This window comes from Pelophylax lessonae, assembly GCF_965119305.1.
Source record: "Pelophylax lessonae genome assembly, chromosome: 9".
Taxonomy (NCBI): Eukaryota; Metazoa; Chordata; class Amphibia; order Anura; family Ranidae; genus Pelophylax; species Pelophylax lessonae.
Genome location: NC_138776.1, coordinates 135,567,212 through 135,590,013, shown reverse-complemented (window position 1 = coordinate 135,590,013; position 22,802 = coordinate 135,567,212). Strand labels below are relative to the sequence as shown.

General features: G+C 43.5%; 1 protein-coding gene across 3 annotated transcripts in view; it reads left to right on the top strand.

Annotated features, from left to right (window-relative positions):
• Positions 1–22,802, top strand: part of RUFY2 (RUN and FYVE domain containing 2) — a gene marked incomplete at its 5' end in the record, with an annotated part of 42,811 nt that overhangs the window by 6,324 nt on the left and 13,685 nt on the right. For 2 of the 3 annotated variants that reach the window (XM_082267456.1, XM_082267455.1), the window contains 10 exons: positions 5,230–5,347; positions 5,465–5,566; positions 6,772–6,895; positions 11,237–11,301; positions 12,406–12,471; positions 16,111–16,180; positions 18,267–18,368; positions 20,155–20,241; positions 20,731–20,844; positions 21,249–21,413. In XM_082267456.1, the coding sequence (XP_082123582.1) occupies positions 5,230–5,347; positions 5,465–5,566; positions 6,772–6,895; positions 11,237–11,301; positions 12,406–12,471; positions 16,111–16,180; positions 18,267–18,368; positions 20,155–20,241; positions 20,731–20,844; positions 21,249–21,413 (1,013 nt within the window). The remainder of the gene's footprint in view (positions 1–5,229; positions 5,348–5,464; positions 5,567–6,771; positions 6,896–11,236; positions 11,302–12,405; positions 12,472–16,110; positions 16,181–18,266; positions 18,369–20,154; positions 20,242–20,730; positions 20,845–21,248; positions 21,414–22,802) is intronic. The other variant, XM_082267457.1, reaches the window with a different exon arrangement.

Below are 22,802 nucleotides of genomic sequence, written 5' to 3'. Positions count from 1 at the left end.
AGACTTGAAATATTCCTGCTGTGCCCACCCTGTGTCAGGTTGGCGGGTTTCCTTCAGGTCCCGCAAAACGCCCAGGAGTCGGATCAGGTTTTTTCCCTGCCCCGTGGAGTTTTCACGTAACCGTAAATGACCTATGGCGGTGCAGCACGCATATGCTGGCGGTGCCTAAGCGATTTAATTATCGTTATCCCTTTGCAGATGCTGTGGGTAATTGTTTGATGGTGTCACCGAAGGTGGACTGCACTGTTTCTGGGTTGAATGCATCCATGTGGGTGCCCATGGAGGACTCCCCGGTGTTCACAGATCCGTCGGATAAGCGCGTGGAGCCGCTTTCCCGCCACATGTGTTTGGTGGCAGGCTCCCTGCTTGAACCTAGGGTCGCTTCGGTGATGGTTTTCTCAAGCTGTCACGGAATGGTCCAGGGTGCTTAGGTGCGCCTTGGTTGCTCAGGCGGTCTCTCCGACTGCCCTTGGCCTGGTGACTCACATGGCCCAGACCGTAGTGTACCTTTGTGCTGCAGCCTTGGAGTGAGACTCCCCTGATCACTCGGTTCCTGCAGATGGGGTCGCAATCCGCTGCTTTTTTATGGGTGGACGTTGGTCGGCTGACCACGCTTCCTAAAAATCTGTGTCTGATGTCCCTTTTATGGGTATTCGGCTTCTTGGGAATGCCTTAGATGCATTGCTCACAGGTCTTAGGGGTGGTGTGGGTACCCTTTGGCCCCACACCTCTAAAGGTGAAATCTCCCCGCGCTAAACAGGGTCCTTCCTTCACTTCGGGGGTCCCTTCGCGCCTTAGGGGCACGGGAAAGAGGTAACGTTTTCACGGCCTCAGGCGGTTGCAGGTAGCCATGGTCCGGGAAGCCCATGACCAGTCAAGCCTGTTCAGCTGCCTGGTCCGCCTCTGCCTGAGGGACGCCCTCACCCTTTTCAGGGGTGCGGGGCCATCTGCGTTACTTTTCGGGAACCCAGGTTGTCCCTAATTCGGGACGGGTGGGTTTACAAACTGCTTCATTCAGGGTGCGAGCTCGAGTTTCGTTCTCGCCCCGCAAACAGGTTTCCTTCAAATCTCAATCTGTTTCCCGATCGATTACATGATCTCATGGGAGGCGGTGCCAGAGCTTCTCACCCTAGGGGTCATTGTGTCAGTCCCTCAGCGGGACAGGTTTCACGGGTTATATTCCAACCTGTTCACGGTTCCCAGTTAAGAGGGAAAAGTGTGTCCGTTTCTGGACCTCAAGTCTCTGAACCGCTTTGTGCGGGTGCAGAGGTTCCGGATGGCATCCATCCGGTCGGTGGGGGCATTGTTGAGTCCAGGGAGCTTCTGGTCTCCATCGACTAAAAGGGTCAGACCCTGCGGGGCGGGATTGGGTCTTTCAGGGACAACTATCTCTCCTCTCGATGGGCCTGCGGGCGGTCCCTGGGTCTGCTGGTTTCGGCCTCCGAAGCCATTCTGTTTGTTCAGTTCCCAACGAGCTCTCTGTCAGCAGAGGTTCTTTCCTGGTGGGACAAAATCCTCAGTCGTTGGACAAGAGGATATCTTCAAGCCCCCTCACGAGGGTGGACTTTTCGGGGTGGCTCCTGTCACCCGCTCTGGCGCATAGCAAATCTTTTCTGCCTATGCTGGGGACAAGGATTACCACAGATGCCAGCCTGTCGGGCTGGGGTGGAGTTTTGGGAACGCTTTGTGCCCAGGGGACGTGGTTGGCAGAGGGATCCTCCTTGCCGATATCGTCTTGGAGCTCCGAGCAATCAAGTTATTCTTTTTCCCTTGGACGACTCGGATCACAGTCCCCCGATTTGTGTTTCACTCGGACAACGCCGCGGCAGAGGCTTGCGTAATTCGCCAAACGGGGCACTGGGGGTGCCGGGCGGTGGCCGAGGTCCTGCCTTGGGCTTTCCAACGTTTTGGCTGTTCACGTTCCGGGAATGGTGCACTGGCAGACGGACTGTATTCATCACCAGTCCGTGGAACAGGGGGAATGGTCCCTGCATCTGGAGGTGTTTTGCCTCCTGTGTGCCCAGTGGGGTCTCCGGACGTGGTTTTGTTTGCGTCCTGTCTCAACATGGAGGTGGGAAGGTTCGTGGCTGGAACCCACGGTCCTCTGGCAGTCGCCACGGACGCGTTGGTGGTGCCCTGGTAGCAGTATCAACCTTTCCTCCGATTCGACTGCTGTCCAGGTTCCTCCGCCGGTGGCGTCAGAATGGGTTCAAGTATCTCTGGTAGCCCCAGACTGGCTTTGTCGGTCTTGGTACGCAGACCTTGGGCGAATGGTTGTCGAGCCGCCCTGGCAGCTTCCGCTGTCAGACGTTCTACTGTCTCCGGGGCCGATATTCCGTCCTGTTGTACAGTCTCTGGCCTTGACGACATGGCTGTTAAAAGCCAAGTTTTCGAGAGGATAGGGTCTCTCGGATGCTGTTGTTCCTGCCTTGCCTTACTGAAGGCTCGGACAGCTAACTCCAGGAAGATTTACAATCGTACCTGGAGAGCGTATATTGCCTGGTGTGAGTCGCAAGGGTTTCATCCACACTCCTTTTCGGTAGCGAGGGTTTTTGCCCTCCTGCAGGAAGGTGTGGATCAGCACTGGGCAAGGTCGTGGGTCAGTTGTCGGCCTTTACCGCTTTTCTTCCAGCGTCTCTTGGCGACTAATTCCTGATTCACACCTTTGCTCAAGGGGTGCGTTGTCTGGCTCCTCCACGGAAGGCTCCCTTGCTTCCGTGGGGACTGACTTTGAATTTTTTGTCTGTTTTTTCTTACAATGGCCTCCCTTTGAGGACATAAGAGAACCAGCTCTGCCTGTGTTGTTCCAGAAAGTTGCCTTTCTGGTAGCTGTCACATCGGTCTTGGCGGCTGGGTCTTGCCGTTTGCCTTCTTTGGTCGGTTGTAGGGATAACGTGGTCCGGCGACCCACTCAGTCTTTTCTTCCTGTGGTGGTGTCTGTTTCCACCTCATCATTGTTTCTTCCATTGCTTCTGCCTTGGGCGGTCAGGTTTTTGCCTGTCTGTCACGGAGTCTTTTGGGAAGTCTGATTCCCTGTTTATCCTTCCGAGGGCCCTCGGAAGCGTTCGGCTTCGTCCGCTGCAGTTTCTTCCGATTTGAATCAGATGGACTTTGGTTTTGGGCCTCTTCACTATAGGCTCCGGTGCCCCCCTTTTTCCTGTGAGGGCATGTTCTACTAGAGCGGTCATTGCTTCTTGGTCTTTCCGCCATCAGGCTTCCTGTGGCTACGGTGTGCGTAGCGGTGATGTGGTCGTATGTGCGCTCTTTCACAAAATTCTACTGATTTGATGTACTGGCATCCTAGGATGCTTCCTTTGGCTGCAGAGTTTTGTGCGTGATGGTTGTTTTGCAGAGACGTGTGTTTCTGTCTCTTCTTGGGGTGTATTTGTCCAGGGTTGGCTCCTGTTAAGCTCTTGTTGCCCTGTTGGCACAGTTTTTTTGACTCTGGCCTGGTTGCACGTTGCCTTTTCTTGGTTGCGTCTTCCCACCCCTCACACCTGCAGTGCTTTGCGCCATCGCACTCATGAAGGCTAACTGAACGGGCGGCGACTGTCAGAGGACGTAAGAGAAAATAGAATTTTTGTAAGAACTTACCCTAAAAAAAATTTCTCTTGAGTCCTTTGACAGTCGCCGTCCCCGCTCCTCTTCTTTTTGGGGTTGATAGTCTTCGTGTACTGCTTGCTACAAAATTGAAGAGCAGCTCCTAGTGGCTGATGAATAATAGCTGAGGAACAGCCCCCTAGAGGTGTGTTATGTGTAAAAGCTTTTGTTTGTTTACCTTTCCACTGCCCAGCCTACTCCTGCAGAGAGGCGCATTACCCACTCGTGAAGGCTAACTGAACGGGCGGCGACTGTCAGAGGACTCGGAGAAAAGAATTTTACGGTAAGTTCTTACAAAAATTCAATTTTTTTTTTCAGCTTACACCAATGTAGGGAATCTGTTTGAATTGACACAATTGAATAAAAGGCTTTTTGCTTACCCTATCTGCATTTTCTTGTAGTTGTGTGCTAATTGAAAGTAAATTATAAAAGTATAGTAAAAGATTTTTTTTTTTTTTTTTTTTTAATGTTTTTTTAGCCTTGCCCAAATAACTTTGAGCATACTAGTATTTATATCCCCAATACACCTTACTGTAGGCTTATGTATATAAGTATTTGTCTGAATATAAATTGTTTTTTTTCCCCTTGAAGCAAGTCAGTGTGAATGCTGTAGTAGCTCAATGCAGTTCAGTAGCATGTTCATAAGCAACTGGAAGGCAAACCAAATCACGTCAAAACAACTCTGAAGCAAATCACTTTCCTTCAGAGTCATGTACGTGAGCCCCTGCTTTGTCAAAGGATGACTATTGAGGTGAAGTCTGACAGTTGCTACTCTCTTAACTGTCTGATCTCATGCTGATACTGTAGCACATTGTAACACGTGAACATATGTGTTCACTAATGCAATGATAAATTGTTGACAGTTTACAATGGCATGAAATAACCTACTAAACCTTGCGACTCAGGATAAAGCCCTGATACAAAAGCTTAGATGTTACAATAAAATACAGTTCCTGAATAGTGGCAAACAAATAAGGCAAACTCTTACTAAGGTGATTAACATAGCAAAATAGATGTTGACTACATCGACCCACAACCTTGTTGGTGTCAAATTTTCTCCACCACTAGCAAAAAGCTTTATTTCAGCCTAGAAAAGGCTTTAGAGATTTTGGTTACAGGGTCAGCACCCTCTGCACACACCACACTGCAATGCTTGCTTCTGCTTCAGCCTATCCAGAAACTAAAGGGAGCACAAAGGGACAGGAGGCGATGACCTCTAGCACCTTTTGCTCAGGAAATAAGTAAGACCACATTACTTCTGTAACTTCCTTAAATGTGCAGAGTAGTACCAACAAAATAGAGTTGTGTATATATAATGTTCACACTCTGTAGCTGGGAGAAAGCATACTAGCATTTCCCAAGCAGCTTAGAAGGCAGCATCGGTTAGACCTCAGGTCACGTTTCCGCTCCAAAGTTGCCCTTATACAATGTGAAAAAATCTGTGTGAGGGGCAAAATATAAATTTTCCATAAGTACACTGGCACAGTTCTAACTAAGAAATGTGACTGGTTCACTTTAAGTGAGGAAATACTGTACATTGGGAGAACTTAAACAACACGTGAATTTTGCATTGCTATACAGTGCAGGCACTTTGCTTTTGTTTTTAAATATATTTTTTTAATCCTACAGTGAGAAAATCATTTTTGAGCTTTAACAGAACGATATGGGGTCCCCTGGAATTGGTGGAGAAGCTGTGTCCAGAAGCTGAGGAGGTTGCAGTCAGCGTGCGAGACTTACCAGGGCTCAGGTGTGCCATTTTATGTTGCCAGGCAACCTATTCTTGCACTGCTATGCGGAAGCCATAATTGCTTCCTTGGTGTTCATGTGGTTACTTTAATCTAATCGTCTTTTATCTCAACTGCAGAACACCTCTTGGTCGAGCTAGAGCCTGGCTGAGGTTATCAATGATGCAGAAGAAATTGGCAGACTATCTGCGTTGCTTGATCATGCGTAGGGATCTCTTGAGGTTTGTTACCCAGTTATATATTATCTTCACTTAGAACTGAAAAAAAAAAGTCACCCCACCATAGCTTTGACAAATACGTACAGTAGTTAAAAAAAAACTGACATTGCATACTGCATATTTTGTTTTATTGCTTTATGTATTATTAATGCTCATCCTGCATAGCTTATATGTATTTCCTGGCAATAGGGCTTTATTTCTAATATTTTTCAGACTTTGCTGGCTCCAACACACATTTAGGCCTCATGCTCACTGCAGCTCAAAATGCCTATTTTACAGGCGTTTGACTTTTTTTTTTTGCCTCTAAATGCCCCACCATGTTAGCCTATGTGATAAAGAAAAACTGGGGAACAATGGGGAACTGACACAAAGATCCAAACAAACCCTATTCACATCCAAAAAATACACTTGGTGTAAAAAAAAACGTAAATAATTATCAGCATGTACATATGCTAATAAATGTAAATGACTGTGACAAAAGACAAGACATTAAGATTTCATATAAAAAAAGTCCCATAGGAGCAGTGATGGTAAACAAAGCAGTCCCTATATGGGAAATCAGCTAAAACAGGTGGCAGTGGTGATCTTTTCCAAGTGCTGCATACAACCCCAGGGTGCTCCAAAAGGGAAAGAATGGCCATTTACCAGAAACAGGCAATCACATAGCCTTTAAAAGAGCTCCACAGCGAGGACTCGATGGAGGGCGCCCAACCAGGCAGGCGAGGGGGTCCCAATGGGATCCAGCAAACAGCCAGCCTTTGGAAATGCTCCACAGAGGGGGCTAGGTAGGTATTGCTTACTCCAGCGTTCGGGGGAATCCCGGCTCAATAGAGAAAGAAGAGGGCTAATAGTACATTATCTTCCACATAAAACCAATTTATTGAAAGATTGCACTTACATAGATCTCTTGAAAACGAGCATCTGACGCACGGCCGCCTGCAGCATGGTCTGTGCGCGGTGACGACACGGGTGGCTCCATTTTTGGATGTGTGTTGAGTTATTTTGAGGGGACAGCAAATTCACACTTTAATACAAGCTGTACACTCACTACTTTACATTGTAGCTAAGTGTCATTTCTTCAGTGTTGTCACATGAAAAGATATAATAAAATATATACAAAAATGTGAGGGGTGTACTCACTTTTGTGAGATAATGTATGTTCAAACTTTATAATTCATATATCCTGCTCTTCTTATTTTCTTATTCAGCGAGTTTTATGAAAATTATGCAGTAATGATGGAAGAAGAAGGGACAGTAATTGTTGGATTGTTGGTTGGATTGAATGTGATTGATGCCAATCTCTGTGTCAAAGGAGAAGACCTGGATTCACAAGTATGTTTTATATAATACTTGTTTTTCTTTCCATGCCAACACTTTTGCCATTTTGCGACTTAGAAAAAGGGTCCTGTACTACTTTGGGGCGACCATTATGTGAAGTCCCTGCAAGTTGCGCCGAAGTCGCGGTGCACAGCGACTTCACAGGTCACCGGCTTTTAACCACTTGCCGACCGCCGCACGACTATCTACGTCGGCGGTCAGCCCCTCACAGGCAAACTAACGTAGGGCTACGTTGCTTGCTTGTGAGGGTCTAGGGAGCGAGCGCGCGCCCCCGGGGGCGCGCTCCCGCTCCCGCGTGGTCACGGACCCCCCCGCGCGTGTGACCAGCGGACCCGATGTCCGCCGGTCACTCGGCGATCGGCGGGGGAGAGGGAGAATGTCAGGCAGCTTGTGTAAACAAACTGCCTGTCATTCTCCTCGCTGCAAAGACACTGATAAAACGGATCTGGTATGTAGATCCGTTGATCAGTGTCCTTACAGCTAGAGCCACAGCCAATCACAGTAGAAACCACGCCCCTAGGGACACACACAGCCCCTCCCTTCCAAATAAAGTTAACCCCTTCACTACCAGTGTATTTTTACAGTAACAGTGCATATGTATAGCACTGATTACTGTAGAAATGTCACTGGTAACCCCAAAAGTGTCAAAAATGTCAGTCAAGGGTCCGATCTGTCCGCCGCAATGTCGCAGTACCGCAAAAAAAATCGCAGATCGCCGCCATTACGCGTTAAAAAAAAAAACAACAAAAATGACAAAAATCTTTCCCTTTGTTAGTAAACGCGATAACTTTTGCGCAAACCAATCAAAATACGCTTTTTGTGATTTTTTTTACCAAACATAGGTAGCATAAAACAAATTGGCCGAAAATTTTTAAAAATTTTGATTTTTACATTTTTTTTTGGGGGAATTTCATATAAAAAAATGTGAAAAATATTGCTATTTTTGCAAAATTGACGCTCTTTTTTTGTTTATAGCGCGTGATCAAAAAATCGCACAGGTGATCAAATACCACCAAAAGAAAGCTCTGTTTGTGGGAAAAAAAGGACGTCAAATTCGTTTAGGTACAGCGTCGCACGACCGCGCAATTGTGCGTTAAATTCACGCAGTGCCGAATCGCAAAATACCCCCTGGTCGGAATGGGGGTAAAATCTTCCGGGGCTTAAGTGGTTAAATAACACATTCTGCAGTCCACAGAATAATACCTTACAGAAAAACTCAAAGGCATCTAAAACATTTTTTTTGTTAACTATTGATTACTATATTGTGTGTCACCGGCGCTGCAAAAAATAATAAAAAATAATAAAATTGTGGTTTGCTGCAGATAAAAGTGACTCCAAGTATTGGAGTATAAAATGAAAACAAAGAAAATTTGATTTAACTGCGCAAACCTATAAAAGTACAAACATACATGCTTACACAATTAAATAATATATCTCCTATATACACTTAAATCATACACATATGTAAATGACAAAAAACAGCAATTGTTTTAAATATCCAAGTGTCCATTAATTCCAACTCGTGCCAAACAAAATGTTTTTTTCTCCTGCAGTGCTTAACCCAGTGTTGTACATATCCACCGCCAGCTAAATTGCACACTCACCAGAAGTTAGTATAATTTAAAGCCTTTGTTAAAAACGCCTCTATGGATCTGTATGGTCTCTTCTGTAACTTTGATTTCTGTAGCAGGGACTGTTGCAGAAATCGGAGCCACATGAGAGACCATACAGATCCATAGAGGCTTTTTTAATAAAGGCTTTAAATTATACTAACTTCTGGTAAGTGTGCAATTTAGCTGGTGGTGGATATGTACAACATCGGGTGAAGCACTGCATGAGAAAAAGACATTATTTTTGGCACGAGTTGGAATTATTGGACACTTGGATATTTGAAACAATTGCTGTTTTTTGTCATTTTACATATGTGTATGATTTGAGATATATTGTTTAATTGTATAAGCATGTGTGTTTGCACTTTTAGGCTTCTTTCACACGGTCCGCCTCCGCAGGCGGATCCGTGTTGCTCAGCGGGGATCGATCCGCGATCCCCGTTGAGCCGGGCGGATGACAGCTCCGTCTCCGCTTGCAGAGCAGAGAGGGAGGTGTCTCAGCACCCGCTGCCCTCAATGGGGGATCGGAGGAGAGCGGACCGCTTGTCCGCTCTCATCAGATCCGCTCCGCTCCGATTACTGAACGGATGGAAAAATAGGGTTTCCATCCGTCCAGATTTCAGCACAGGATCGGATGCGGATGGCAGCGGGTGTCAGCGGAGGTGACCTCCGCTGACACCCGCTGCCAGATAGAGCTGCATGGAGGATCCGATCAGATCCGCCTAAAAAACTGACAGGCGGATCTGATCGGACCGCCGTGTGAAAGAGCCCTTATAGGTTAGCGCAGTTAATCACATTTTCTTTGTTTTTAACTCTTGATTTCTGTTTTTGTAATATTGTTAGGAAAAAATAATCTCAAATGCCATTTTCAACTATTCATTCACAGGATTACAGCTTTCAAAAAAATTAAATGCTTGCCTATTTTGTGCTAATAGTATTTTCTATATCAGCCTTTTTCAACCAGAGTGCCTTGAGGTTTCTTCAGAGGTGCCTTAGCAGAATGCCTAAAAATTGCCCCAAATATAAATACAAGCCGATGGGTGGATAAAACCTGCCTGTTAGTTACTCAAAGCCACATAGCTGCCAACCCCCTAACGACCATTGACATTATCAGTTGATAAGGAGGATGTCAGTTTCCTACATCATCCCTGTTTTACCCTCCTTTGCCTCTCTCCATCAGCTTTGGGGTCTCATTAGCTAAGTGATGGAGAAAAACTGAGGGAAAAGAGAAACACTGGAATACTAGTCAGTACCAGTTTGCAAATGTATATTTGAAAAAAGTGACATAAGAATAAATTCAGTATTAAACACCATCAAGCATCAGTGGTTATATGGTTATTACTTTTTTTTTTTATAGGTACAGTTTGATCTGCAGGTATTTGCAAACTGTAAGGCCCCTTTCACACATACGGTCCGATCAGATCCGCCTGTCAGTTTTTCAGGCGGACCTGATCGGATCCTCCATGCATGGGGCAGTGGGTGTCTCTGCTGACAACCGCTGCCATCCGATCCTGTCCATCAAATCCGGATGGATGGAAACCCTATTTTCCATCTGTCTGGTGGATCGGATGGGATTGGATGAGAGCAGACATGCGGTCCGTTCTCATCCGATTCCCCCATAGAGGACAGCGGGGTTCTGACAGCTCCATCTCTGTACACAGAGTGGAGACGGAGCTGTCATCTGCCTGCTCAGCGGGGATCGGCAGATCGATCCCCCGCTGAGCAGAACGGAGTCAGTCGGCGGAATGGACAGGTGTGAAAGGACCCTTAAAGTGATACTAAAGTCTTTTTTTGTTTAATGTAACAAAGATGTCATACCTGCTCTGTGCAGTGGTTTTGCACACAGCAGCCGAGATCCCCCTCTTTGGCGCTCCTGGCCCCACTCCCCGTTGGCTCACTGACTTTAAATGACAGCAGCAGGAGCCAGTGGCGCTTCGCTGCTTTCTCAGCCAATGAGAAGGGAGAACGACGGATAGCTGAGTGTCTCGTGCAACACCGCTGGATCGAGACGGGCTCAGGTAAGTATTAGGGGGCTGCTGCACACAGAAGACTTTTTATATTAATGCATAGAATGCATTAAGATAAAAAAACATTCTGCCTTTACAAACACTTTAACGTTTATTAGCTTACATATGCCTGTTTTGATTACATGATCTACTTGGCTAACATAGGAAGAGCTGCAGTTATGGCTTTTATAGCTCATATTGGTGGGAAGGAAGTCTAAGGAAGAATTCAATAAAAAGTATTGTCAAAATAAGTGTATTGTCATTCAAACTTGCTTCTTGGCTCCCCATTGCTACATTGAGTGTTCTGAAAATGGGTCTTTTGGGCCAGCCGTACATGGTTCGAATCTTGGCCAGTTCAGCTCGACTAGAACCGGCCAAGATTCAAATCGTTAATGGGCAGGCTAAATGTACCAAGTTGATTGATGGATCAACTTGGGTACAACCATCCTGCTGGATTCTCCTGTGATTATCGCTAGCAGCTTCTATAGGCACTCAGTCTTCTCCCAGCAGGGATAGCTTCCCTTGCCCACCCCCACCCGGAGAAGACAATTGCCTTTTTCCCTGTCAGCACTTTCTGTGTTGATGGGGGAATTGTACAAACTTCTTTCCTGAAACCAAGGAGTATGCACCATGTATGGCCTGCCTTACCCTTATGTTTACAAGTTATTGATAACGGATAGAGAGGTAGTATTTTTAATTGTATTCTTTTACTTTATTAGGTTGGGGTCATTGATTTTTCCATATATTTAAAATCTGATGAAGATGATCATGATCGGGAAGGAAGGTAAGGTTATTCAGGGATAATTTGTTCATGTTTTGTTTAATATTCAGATCGATCATGTCTTTCAATTTTTTTTTAAGCTACGTACACAGTTAACGTGACCTATACTGTATTCTAGTGGTTTTTATCTGGCAAATGGATTTTTGTTTCTGTTTAGCTAGTCTCCCTGTATCACCTGCCAGCTTACTGGACTGTGAATCAATAAAGCAAAGATATTCACATAGGGGGGATCTGGGGGCCCCCTTGTTAAAGGGGGCACCCAGATTCTGATAAGCCTCCCACCTGCTGGCCAGGGTTGATAGGGAATTGACCCTTGTCCCATCAACATGGGGACAAGATGCTTGCCCCAAAACACCTCCTCCATGTTGAGGGCATGCACCCCTTTGTAGCATGAATACCTTATTTATTTATTTATTTATTTATGTTGCCCCTTTCGTTTACTTCCCCTCTGCCCACGTTCCGTCCATTCTGACCTTGACAAGAATAATGCGTTCTGCTGTTGGTGCCTCCAGGGATATATCCTAGGCATCGGCTTCCATTCAGCTGACAGAGGAGGAGGGTGGGCCTCACAGCGTGTCATCGGGAGTATCTGCCTGAACCTCCAAGAGACAGGGACTCTCAATGACGCCATAGAAGAAGATGGCAGCATGGGACCCGGGTGGTGTTAGCAGAGAAGTGGATTGCAGCAGGGCAGCACTGAGCATGTGTATGGTGGTGGGGGGATTGCTTATGTCCAGTTTGATCAAAATTAGGAATTTGCAATCAGCTTCTGTGTTTTACTTCAATATCAGAAGCTCCTTGTACAGAAGTTGATCTATCGTTTTTGGCTTCTATACAACCTCCATTTTGGGTTTTCTGCGCTCGATCAGTGCCGCTGGCTAAAGCAGGCAGCCCTGATCAGTGTATTCTGATGGCCTGGAAGTCTCCCCGCTGTCAGAATACAGTCGCTTAGTGGGGAGGATTCCCCTGGCTGAATGGAAAAAATGACTCATCTGGGGGCTGCCTAACTTCTTCAAACTAGCATATTTTAATGTTGTAATGTATTCCATTTAAACTGGATATCTGCAGTGTTATTGCAGCGTTAACACTTGTCTTCCCGTTTGGAAGGAATGTACACATTTCTGCAATACTGGATCAGAAGAATTATGTTGAAGAACTTAACAGACAACTAAAGTAAGTCTATGACAAAATAAATGTCATGCACAAACATCATTACAGTACATGCAATTATAATCTTTTACGGCAAAAGCATAAAGTTTAAATTTACTGCAAGGATAAGGTACAGACACATTACCAAGCCTGGTTCCAAAACAAAGTTACATTGCTTATCTAAAGCTGTAATATTGGTATAATATACATGGAAATCAGGGTTAAACATTATATCGGGAGTTACTATAGATGCCTAACCGTGCAAGATCAAAATAACCTAGGAGAGGGTCACAAAACCATTTCCAGTGTAGATCTCAAAGAACTAAAGATGCATGTGTTGAGAGACATCTTATCCAAAAAGATTTCTTTGGGGAGGTTAAAAAGGGCCCCTAAAGAAAATAAAAATAAAACAGAGAACCACAGTGGAGCAAGAAAATAAAAAGTGTGTGGGGGGGGGGGGGGTGGAGAAGCTGGATCAACAATGACCCTGTAAAAAGTAGCCGTGTACCAACCATGGCCCACTATGAAGAAGAGCTTTGAGAAACGACAGTGGCCATGTATGCAGCATAATCTCAGGAGTTTTGGAAATTGTGCTAATAACCACGTTTATCGGTGGATCTGTTCGTCTCTGCGTTTAAGAACTGCCGTTAATCGTTCCATCTCATCATTCTCGTTCACCACTGCTATCCATTGACCAATCATCAGTGGTTCTGCACTTCTCCATGCTTTACCAGCATTAAGAAGGTGAAACAGGAGGGATCCTTTATACTTGCGCCTCTAGAATAGAGTGATGTATAGCAAGAACACCTGCGGTCGAAGTTCCAAGGTGATATTAGTAATTTTGTGGAATAATCTGTTAATACCCTCCCAGAGCTGACGTATACAAGGGCACAACCAGAATATATAGATCAGAGTGCCAGTGTCTTGATGACCCCACCAGTATAGAGATACCGAAGGAAAGATCCTGTGTAAGGGAGGGGGGGGGGGGGGGAGTCCTATAACATGGAGTCAACAATTTGTAACCTGTCTCTTGATATCGGTTAGCGATGGAGGACCTGTGAGCAAAAAAGGACACATGCTTTCTGCTTATCTGTAACTGTCCTATTCAGATCCCTTTCCCATTTCTGTAGAAAGAGAGGGGCATAATCTGCTGGGGAGTTGTTCGCCAGGGAATAGGAAATCGATAATGTGTGATGAAGTGGTGAGGTGTTCAAGCAATGGTGATCGAATGGGAAATCAGAGCCAGAGTCACATTCCACAATCGGATAGTTGTCAGGAAATGGCATATTTGTATTGCTCACCAAAAGTCCAGTGGGGGAGAGAGCATATCCTTAATTTCCAAGAAGAAACTGATTTGATAAAAGGAAAGCCATGAATTTAGAATCAATGGGGTGTTGAAGTCTAAGAGGATGAAACGAGTTGGGTTTATTGAGTTTGCTCCATGACATTGCGCCAATTGGATTTCTTTGCGATCACACTATTTTTTACCACTATCGCCTGCTAAGAAAATTTAAGTTTTCTACTTTTTATTAGTCTATCTTTGATGTTTTACACTATGAAGAGGCTTTTTGTTTTCTTGGGTACCCAAGTTTCTTTATGCCTATCAAAAGACTTGAGGAGACGGTGACAACTATTGTGAGACCATTGCACTACAAGTAACACCACTTCCTGCTTGAAGGACTCTTTGCCTATGGTTTTAGAGTCCATATATTTTGGTAAGTGCTCCTGACTCTTCATTCTGGTGATGGTCGCACTTAGGGTGATAATTCCCTGTTTCTGAACACGTGAAGTTCTTCCTTTGATCAGATATGAACTTTATATCTTAGAGCATTTTTTTTTTTTAAAGATTGAGGACTTTATTCATCCTTTTCTGCGTTTTCAATTTATGTTTGATGGACTTGATTCATTTTCACTATTGTCACATTGTATATTTATTTATATTGCACATATTTGGACTTTATTTGAAGTTTTCTTTGCACATTTGCTTATTTGCATTTTTTTTTCACAATTCTATGCACTTTATGGATATTGATATTTTTGATATAAACAATTGCATATGATTATATGCAACACTTTATTTCATTAGGAGCTTGTTGCTTAGTAGAGCAGCACTTTTTCCTTTTTGTGGTATTTGATAACCTGGGCGTTTTTTTTTTTTTTGTTTGCTCTATAAACAAATAAAGAGCACCAATTCTAAAAAAAAATTTTTTTTTTTTTTTTACTTTCTGCTATAAAGAATTCCCAATAAAAAAAAAAAAAAAAAAAATTAAAAGTCAAATTTTTTATTATTTTAGGCCAATATGTATTCTGCTACATATTTTTGGTAAAAAAAAATCCCAATAAGTGTACATTGATTGGTTTGCGCAAAAGTTGTCGCATCTACAAACTAGGGGAAGGATTTATGTCATTTTTATTTTTTTTTACTAGTAATGGCGGCGATTAGGCGATTTGTAGGGGGACTGCGACATTATGGCGGACAGATCGGACACCTAAATGACATTTTTGACATTTTGGGGGGGACCAGTGACATTACTACAGTAATCAGTGCTAAAAATTTTGCACTGTTACTATACTAATGACACTGGCAGGGAAGGGGTTAACCCCAGGGACGATCAAAGGGTTAAATGTGTCCCTAGGGGGTGCTTTCTAACTGTGTGGGGGATGGACTTGCTGGATGAACAAGGAGATTTGTGTTCCTAAATAGGAGGAACACAGGACGCCTGTGTTCATCACTGATAGAATAGCGGTCTACCTCCACGGGGAGCGACCGCGGGTGCCTGGCGGACATCGTGTCCACCGGACCCATTGATGGCTCCACCTGTGGCCAAGCGTCGCGTGCACGCCCCTGCTAGCTGTCTTATGAAGCGACGGACAGGTATGACGTTTCGCGGGACAGGACTGACCTGCTGTAGTATAAGTTCGGCGGCTGGTTGGCAAGTGGTTATGCTCAGAGCAGTCGCTTCCTTATTGGAAACTCTCCCCTCTCCTGGGTCTCAAAAACTGTCACTTTTTAAAATTAAAATATGTACATTTCCAGCCTTGATTATGCTGTATGTCTTGTTAAAGAGTAAGGCTGCCAGAAGCTTAAGTGTCGATTCACACTGATCCGACCCGACTTCGGGCGACTAATGCCGTCTCCCGTGAACCGCGACTTCGGCGCGGCTTGCAATGACTTCACATAATGGAAGTCAATGCAAGTCGCTCCGACTTTGCAATAAAAAGATGCAGCGAACCTTTTTCTAAGTCGGAGCAACTTGAGTCGCCTCTATTAGAACTGTTCCATTGCACAGCATGGACCGCTACTTGTCAGGCGACCAAGTCGCCTGACAAGTCGAAACAGTGTGAACCGGCAGTTACAGTTCTGAAGTTCACAGGCTGCCATGAGGGAGGAAGGAGAGAACATCAGGGGAATAACACAATATCCTTGCAAATTTAACTCTTTTGTGTCTCCTGGCAGCAGAGTGGTGTTCTAGCAAATTCTCGAATCCCTTCATATAGATTGTAAGCACTAACGAGCAGGGCCCTCCGATTCCTCTTGTATTGAATTGTGTTGTAACTGTACTGTCTTCTTCCATTTTGTAAAGCGCTGTGCAAACTGTTGGCACTATATAAACCCTGTATAATATTATTAATATATTAATCACCTTTCCTGCTTGCCCACAGTGGTACAGTTAGCAGTCTTCATGCAAGAATCGATACACTGGAAAAGTCAAATGCAAAGCTCATTGAAGAGGTATGGAAGTGCTAAAATGCATATGCATAACATCCATTATTCTATCATCTGCTTTGTGTGTAATGTGTGTGAAAATTACCATTTATAACGCAGTGCGATTGTGTTTATTTTATGAGCAAATTTATACCTACCACTGAATGAAATACATTTAAATCTGTTTAAAAATGACACTGAATAATACCACAGTCATCGGCTCTGTTTACTTTTGCAGAAGAGAGTTTACAACATTTTTAAATGTTAGCATTATAGTTGACCAAATAATCATTCTTCTGGCTTACCACTGAGTATATGTGTGCATGCGGTCTATGTTTGTTTTTTTATTTTTAGATAAGAAGTCATGTCCAGTTATTTTTTCCTTCACAAGTGTGGTACTGCAGTCATCTTTACTATTTCCCTTAAATATTTACCAGCTTAAAGCGGAAATTAAATCGCTCTTACAACATTGACTGTTTTTAATCCTTATGCTGCTAGCATTAGTAAATAGATAGGAAAGTATATCCTATTTACTTGCTTTAAACTTTTTTTTTTACATTTCTATAGTTATTTCCTGGTTTCCAGGCCTAGGCAAATGATGTCATAAATCCCAGGAGTCTTCAGGAGGGGTTTTCTTAGCTAAGCACACCCTCCTGCCTGCATGCCTGAGCTAGAGTAGATGGATTCCAGAAAGTAAAGGCTACATGAATCATCTGGCCTTACTCAAGATAGTCATGGCCAGAAATGCTAGGGGGTGTTTTTCAATGTGATTTCTCAGCAAAAGAAGGCATGGAGACATGGATGGATTATACTTACCTGTTCTGTGCAACAATATTGCACAGAGTGATCCCTCACCTCCTCTTTGGCAGCCCCCTGCCTGCGCTGTCTATTCCTTGTTCCACTGGGTGCCCTCTCAAGAGGCCGGGTGCTAAGGGAGCACCCATGCACATGCGCTCCTGAGCAGGCTGTGTATTCATAGACACACACAGCTCCGGTAAGCCATGCCCCTTCCCTCCTCACAGGAGTTTGACTGACAGCAGCAGGAGCCTATGGCTCCCACTGCTCTTAGTATCTCCTGTGAGACCAGAAAGTGAGGAGAACAGTGCTGCAGCCAGGACAGCACTGGAGTGATGATAGGAGTCAGGTAAGTGTTTAGGGATGGGGTGGGTAGGATTGGTAGTGGAAAGTTTTTTTTACCATTATGCAGATAATGCACTAAGGTAAAAAAAAATGACCTCAGAACTACTTTAAATGTGTTTTTTAGTCTATTACAGACTCTCTCTGCTGATTTTTCAGGCAGTATATAGGTTGCCACCTACTTTTAAGGTCAAGAGGTAAGTTCTTGGGTATTACATGGAAGACAGGATTGAGGACTTCCTTAACTTGTGTATGCAGATCAGCCAGTCAGTCCTTCTATACCCAGTCACTATGTACAATATACATTTCCATCTGCCCATTTAAGGCTAACCATGCACAATCAGTATCAGTATGAAGTATGTTAACCAGAGAAGCATTCAGCCTTTACATCTGCATACATATGTTTTACCTGATGACATCTTTAGAAGCATTGGCTTGGGTCCTCATACATCCAAAACTAAATCCTATTCATTGATTTGCTACCCAACTTTGCCAGCATTCATGTGACACCTCAAACCCCCTCAAATCCACCCAGTACTTTGGTATTGTATAGACTATCACCGATAAAGCCCCATTTTTCCATCTTTTTATTGTCTCCGCCCAATACTTTACCTTAAGGTCCTGTTCACACCTGAACGTTTTTTCAGCTCATGAAACGCTCAACTCTGAAGTTCCAAAACACCAAATAAACAAAATCCCATTCATTTCAATGGCCCCTGTTCACATATGAGAGTTTTTTGCCTGAAGCTCAAAAAAATACATGAGTTTCTTTTTTGGCAGATTACAAGCGTTTTTGTTAGATGTCAATGCCTGCCTCCAAACACCTGCATAAAAAACGCCTGAAAAACGCCCAGGTGTGAATGAAGCCTGAAATGTGCAACTGTAGCAAAGATGAATGTAGTCATGTTTGATAAATATTTACAAACTTTTGAATTGGATTGTTTTATGTTTATCTCTTTTGTGTTTTCGGTTTTAGTTGGCAATAGCCAAGAATAATATTATCAAATTGCAAGAGGAAAACCATCAATTAAGGAACGACAATGCCATGATTTTCATGAAAGCTCATCAACATCTAGAGGTAGAAATCTTTTTTTTTTTTCCTCTCAAGATAAATGGATGTTGGTATTATTTTGACATGCTTGATCATTTAAAAGTAAAGCCCACGCCACTTCTGCCACCTCTCGTACACAGAGAGGCCAGGGATAGTACCAGCCTTGCAATTACCCTGATTTCCTGGCTCACTGCAAATTGATCCCACTTTGCAGTCTAACGATTGATGCAGAGAAGGCCTTTGACTGGGTACATTGGTCCTTCCTTAAAGCTACCCTTCTACAGGTAAATATGGGAGATACCTTTATATCAAAGTTACGGCCTTCTATACTGGCCCCATGGCGGAGATCCTTGTTAATGGTATGCTGTCTAGACCCGTGTCTATGTTTAACAATATAAGACAAGGTTGTCCCCCTGCCCCTATTATTATATATCCTTATGGTGGATCATGGGGTGGTGGCCATGAGGAATAATCCTTTTGTTCTGGGCTGTATGCAGATGATCTGTTTTGATATATAATCTTATCTTTTATATATAATCTTCACCCTTGACTATGCTGCCTAGAGTCCTAGAAGAATATCATAGATTTAGTGACCTCAGTAAGTTTATAGTGAACATTTCCTGTTACCCAGCCACATTATCCCTCATCAGTTACTCCTCTTTTAAATGACAACCCAAGACCATAACCTATTTAGGTATCAAAGTCCTGAATGATCATAGATCTTGGCTATCCCAAAATTTTCAGGACCTAATGCGGATTCCATCCTCTGATACGTCCCTATGGACAACCTTCCTGCATTTCTGGCTTGGAATGGTGAATCTCCAAAAATTGGACATTTTCTTGCATGAGGCAACACCTTCCCCAACCTTCCCCCATCAGTATAAGTTCCAGGTGGTCCTGATACCCCTTATACTTTTCTACATAAACTAGGCACTGTGGCTATTCAATTTTCCTGGGTTAGTGTTAAGTTCCTATCAAGACCAAAACATAGCAGTGGGGTTTGCCTCCCAGATTTTGCAGTCTACCATAAGGCACTCGTCTCCATGAGTGGTTTTACGTCACTGAAACAAAGATGTGAGTAGCCCTGAAGAGGGATATATGTCTGATAGCCATCCAAAGCTTACCATGGCTACTTTCTATGCATAGACCATTCCCTGGCTTCCTTCCATGTTGAGGCTTAGTTAGGCACCAGTCCTGTCTTTTCTCAAAACCATAGAAAAGTGACGGCATAAAGAGTAGTCGTCTATTGAGTCTGCCCGTTTTTCCTTTTTATTTTTTTGTGGGTTTTTTTTCGGTAACTTTATTATCTGAGTATAGATCTATGTTTGTCCCAAGCATGTTTGAAGTCATTATTTCATTTGACTGTCTAGCTACCTCTGCTGGTAGTTTATTCCAAGCATCAACTACCCTTTCAGTAAAATGATACTTTCCTCCAGTTAGTTTGAGGTTATGTCCCTGTGTTCTTGATCTTGGTTTCATATTTAAAAACTGCCCTCCTGAACCTTATTCACCCCCTTGCTGCATTTAAAGGTCTCAATTATGTCTCCCCTTTCCCTTCTTTCCTCCAGACTGTACATAATAAGTTCCTGAAGTCTCACTTGATATATTTTATCCCCCAAACCTTTCACCATTTTTGTTACCCGTCTCTGGACTTGTTCTATTTTATCAATATCTTTCTGTAAATGAGGTCTCCAGAACTGGACCTATTGTAAATGAGGTCTCACTAAAGATCTTAACTAAAGACCTATGCCCGCTTACTCCCATTTTTAATAATCCTCAGTTTCCTCCTAGCATGCATTCCAGGAAAATCCAGCATCCAGCATTGCTTTTTACTGCTCTATGCACCCCATACCTTGTAACGTCATCACTAGCCAAGCGTTCAGAGGATAACACAGGACTGGTACGTGGCTACTCAACTGGCCACTTTGTCTTCTCTTTGAAACCTAGGGATTTTCTTTCACGTCCTCTCACGCAAATTGGATCTCTACATGTAGCCTCTGAAAGAACCGACCATGTCCTCTTTTATACACCCTTGAAGGCCTGTCTAAGCAAGACTCCTTATATGGCAGAATGAAAGAATTTCGGCTAGGTCTTCTCAAAGGAGGAGTGGTTAAAACTGCTTACACTGTCTCATAGTGCCTCCATCTCCCATTACTATCAGCAGAAAATTTTTAAACTACTATCTAGGTGGCAATACTGTCAACCCAGATTCTATATATTTTTTTGTTTTTACTATATATTAGCAAAGCTGAAAATAAAGATCATAAAAAAACTTTCCACCCATTTTGATTACATTTTTGCTAGTTGTCTACTTGTTGCCATTTTTTATACTCCACTTAATCACTGCAAAGTTTCATGTCAGATTTGTAATCATGAGGTTTACAAACAGGCAGCCAAGGCCAGTATTGAAGCAGAACAGATGTACAGACAGCATGCAAGACATGGACTGAATGAAATCTTTACTGACATATGTACGCATCATGAAGATGCACAGCTGAGACAGGTAGGTATAAATGCATAGCCAGTCATAAATACAACCCATGAAACTGTAGATGCATGGATTTCCCCTTGCCAAGTTCATAATGCATAAGGATGGCTTCAAAAAATGGATGCGAATAACCACGAACCCTGAAAATATATGCACGTAAGCCTATTTCTCATCACTTCCTGTCTATTTGACAGCTGCCAGACAGAATAGGAACAGGGGACTGACAACAAGAATAACTATTATATTTAGTAGGGTAAAAAAGGTTTAGAAATATTACCCGGTTGTTATTGCTGCTGGGTATAGCCTCCATTTCATGTTTCACACTTCAGTTTTTAGCTAAAGGGTGTATGAAGATATATTAACTTTTTTTGTTGCTTATTTGACTCCACAACCTGTTTTCTCCTTTTCCACGATCTCAGGAATCAGACAATGATCTTGAGCCAGCAAGAGTGCAGCATGAGATTGAACTTGCTGTTAAGTTGTTGGAGAAAGATATTTTAGAAAAGCAAGATACTCTCATTGGTCTAAAAGAGCAACTGGAAGAAGTAAAGGCAATTAACTTTGAGATGTATCAGAAAATGCAGGTAAGAGGGCTTTAAGGGGAACTTTCTTTAAGGCCCATTTATATTCATGTTCCTCTGTGATGCATTAATGCACACACCCCCTTTACTAGTCTGCTTGGGCCAAGCTGGCCCAAACTAGCTATTTTCACTGGGTGTGCTGTATAAACTGTATGTAGCCCCAGTTTCCTGTCCCACGCCCTGAACAAAATTAAATCAGGCTGAGTGCTTCTCAGCCATTCATAGGCACCTTTCTATTCTCTGAATACAAAATTTCCTCTGAATGGCTGAGTTGGAGATTGGGACATCATCTGCCCACTTCAGCCGATCAGAGGAAGCTTTGTATTAATTTAGAGACTACAAAACTGCCTATGAATGGCTGTACAACATTCAGTCCGACTCAATTTTGTTCTAAGTGTGGGATGAGAAGTTCTCATCCCCCTGCCAGAAAACAGCACTGTATACTGTATGTAGCCTAGGCTAAATACAGTTTACACAACAGCCCAGCAGGTACACCTGGTATTGTACAAAATACAGTAAAACCTTGGTTTACGAGCATAATTCGTTCCGGAAGCATGCTTGCAATCCAAAGCGCTCTTATATCAAAGCGGATTTTCCCATAAGAAATAATAGAAACTCAGATGATTCGTTCCACAAACATTTATTCATTATGGCAATACAAAATACAGTATAAAGTGTACTGTGAAAAGAACATACTGCACAGTACATTTGTTTATAATGGGTCCCCAGGCTGTGAAAAGAACATACTGCACAGTACTGTACATTTGTTTATACTGTAATGTAATGGGTCCCCAAGCTGTGAAAAGAACATACAGTACTGCACAGTACATACTGTAGCTCACCAGTCCTGTATAATCGTACAACATAATGTATGTTCAGCACTGTGTACTGTATTTTGGTTCCTTTTATAACTCACTTGTGCCTGAGCTCTCTTTAGAACGCAGGTGCAGGGGTTCCATCCGCCCATCCGCTCCGCTCTGAAGAAGTCCGAGACACTCGGCACTCGGCTTATGACGTCACTTCCGGGCGCTCGCAAACCAAAGCAAAAAAAATAAAAAATGTTTGCTCGTCTTTCAAGATGCTCGCAAACCGCGGTACTCGTAAACCGAGGTTTCACTGTAGTTTGTTTGGGCTAGCTTGACTGAAACTATCTAGTTAAAGGGACAGTAACCCTTCAGATCAGCATTAAATAATGTAAATAGTGCTACACATCTATTGTACAAAAGTTCATACAAATACAGATTCTTTTATTTTCTTCCCTTATCAATGTCTTCCATCACCAACACTCCTGTAGTCAGACATCCAACTTCACAGGTAGACCCCTAAAATATAATAGGTCTATAAGCTCTGTGCTAAAACAACCCCCCCCCCCCCCCCCCTTCAATAATCTCT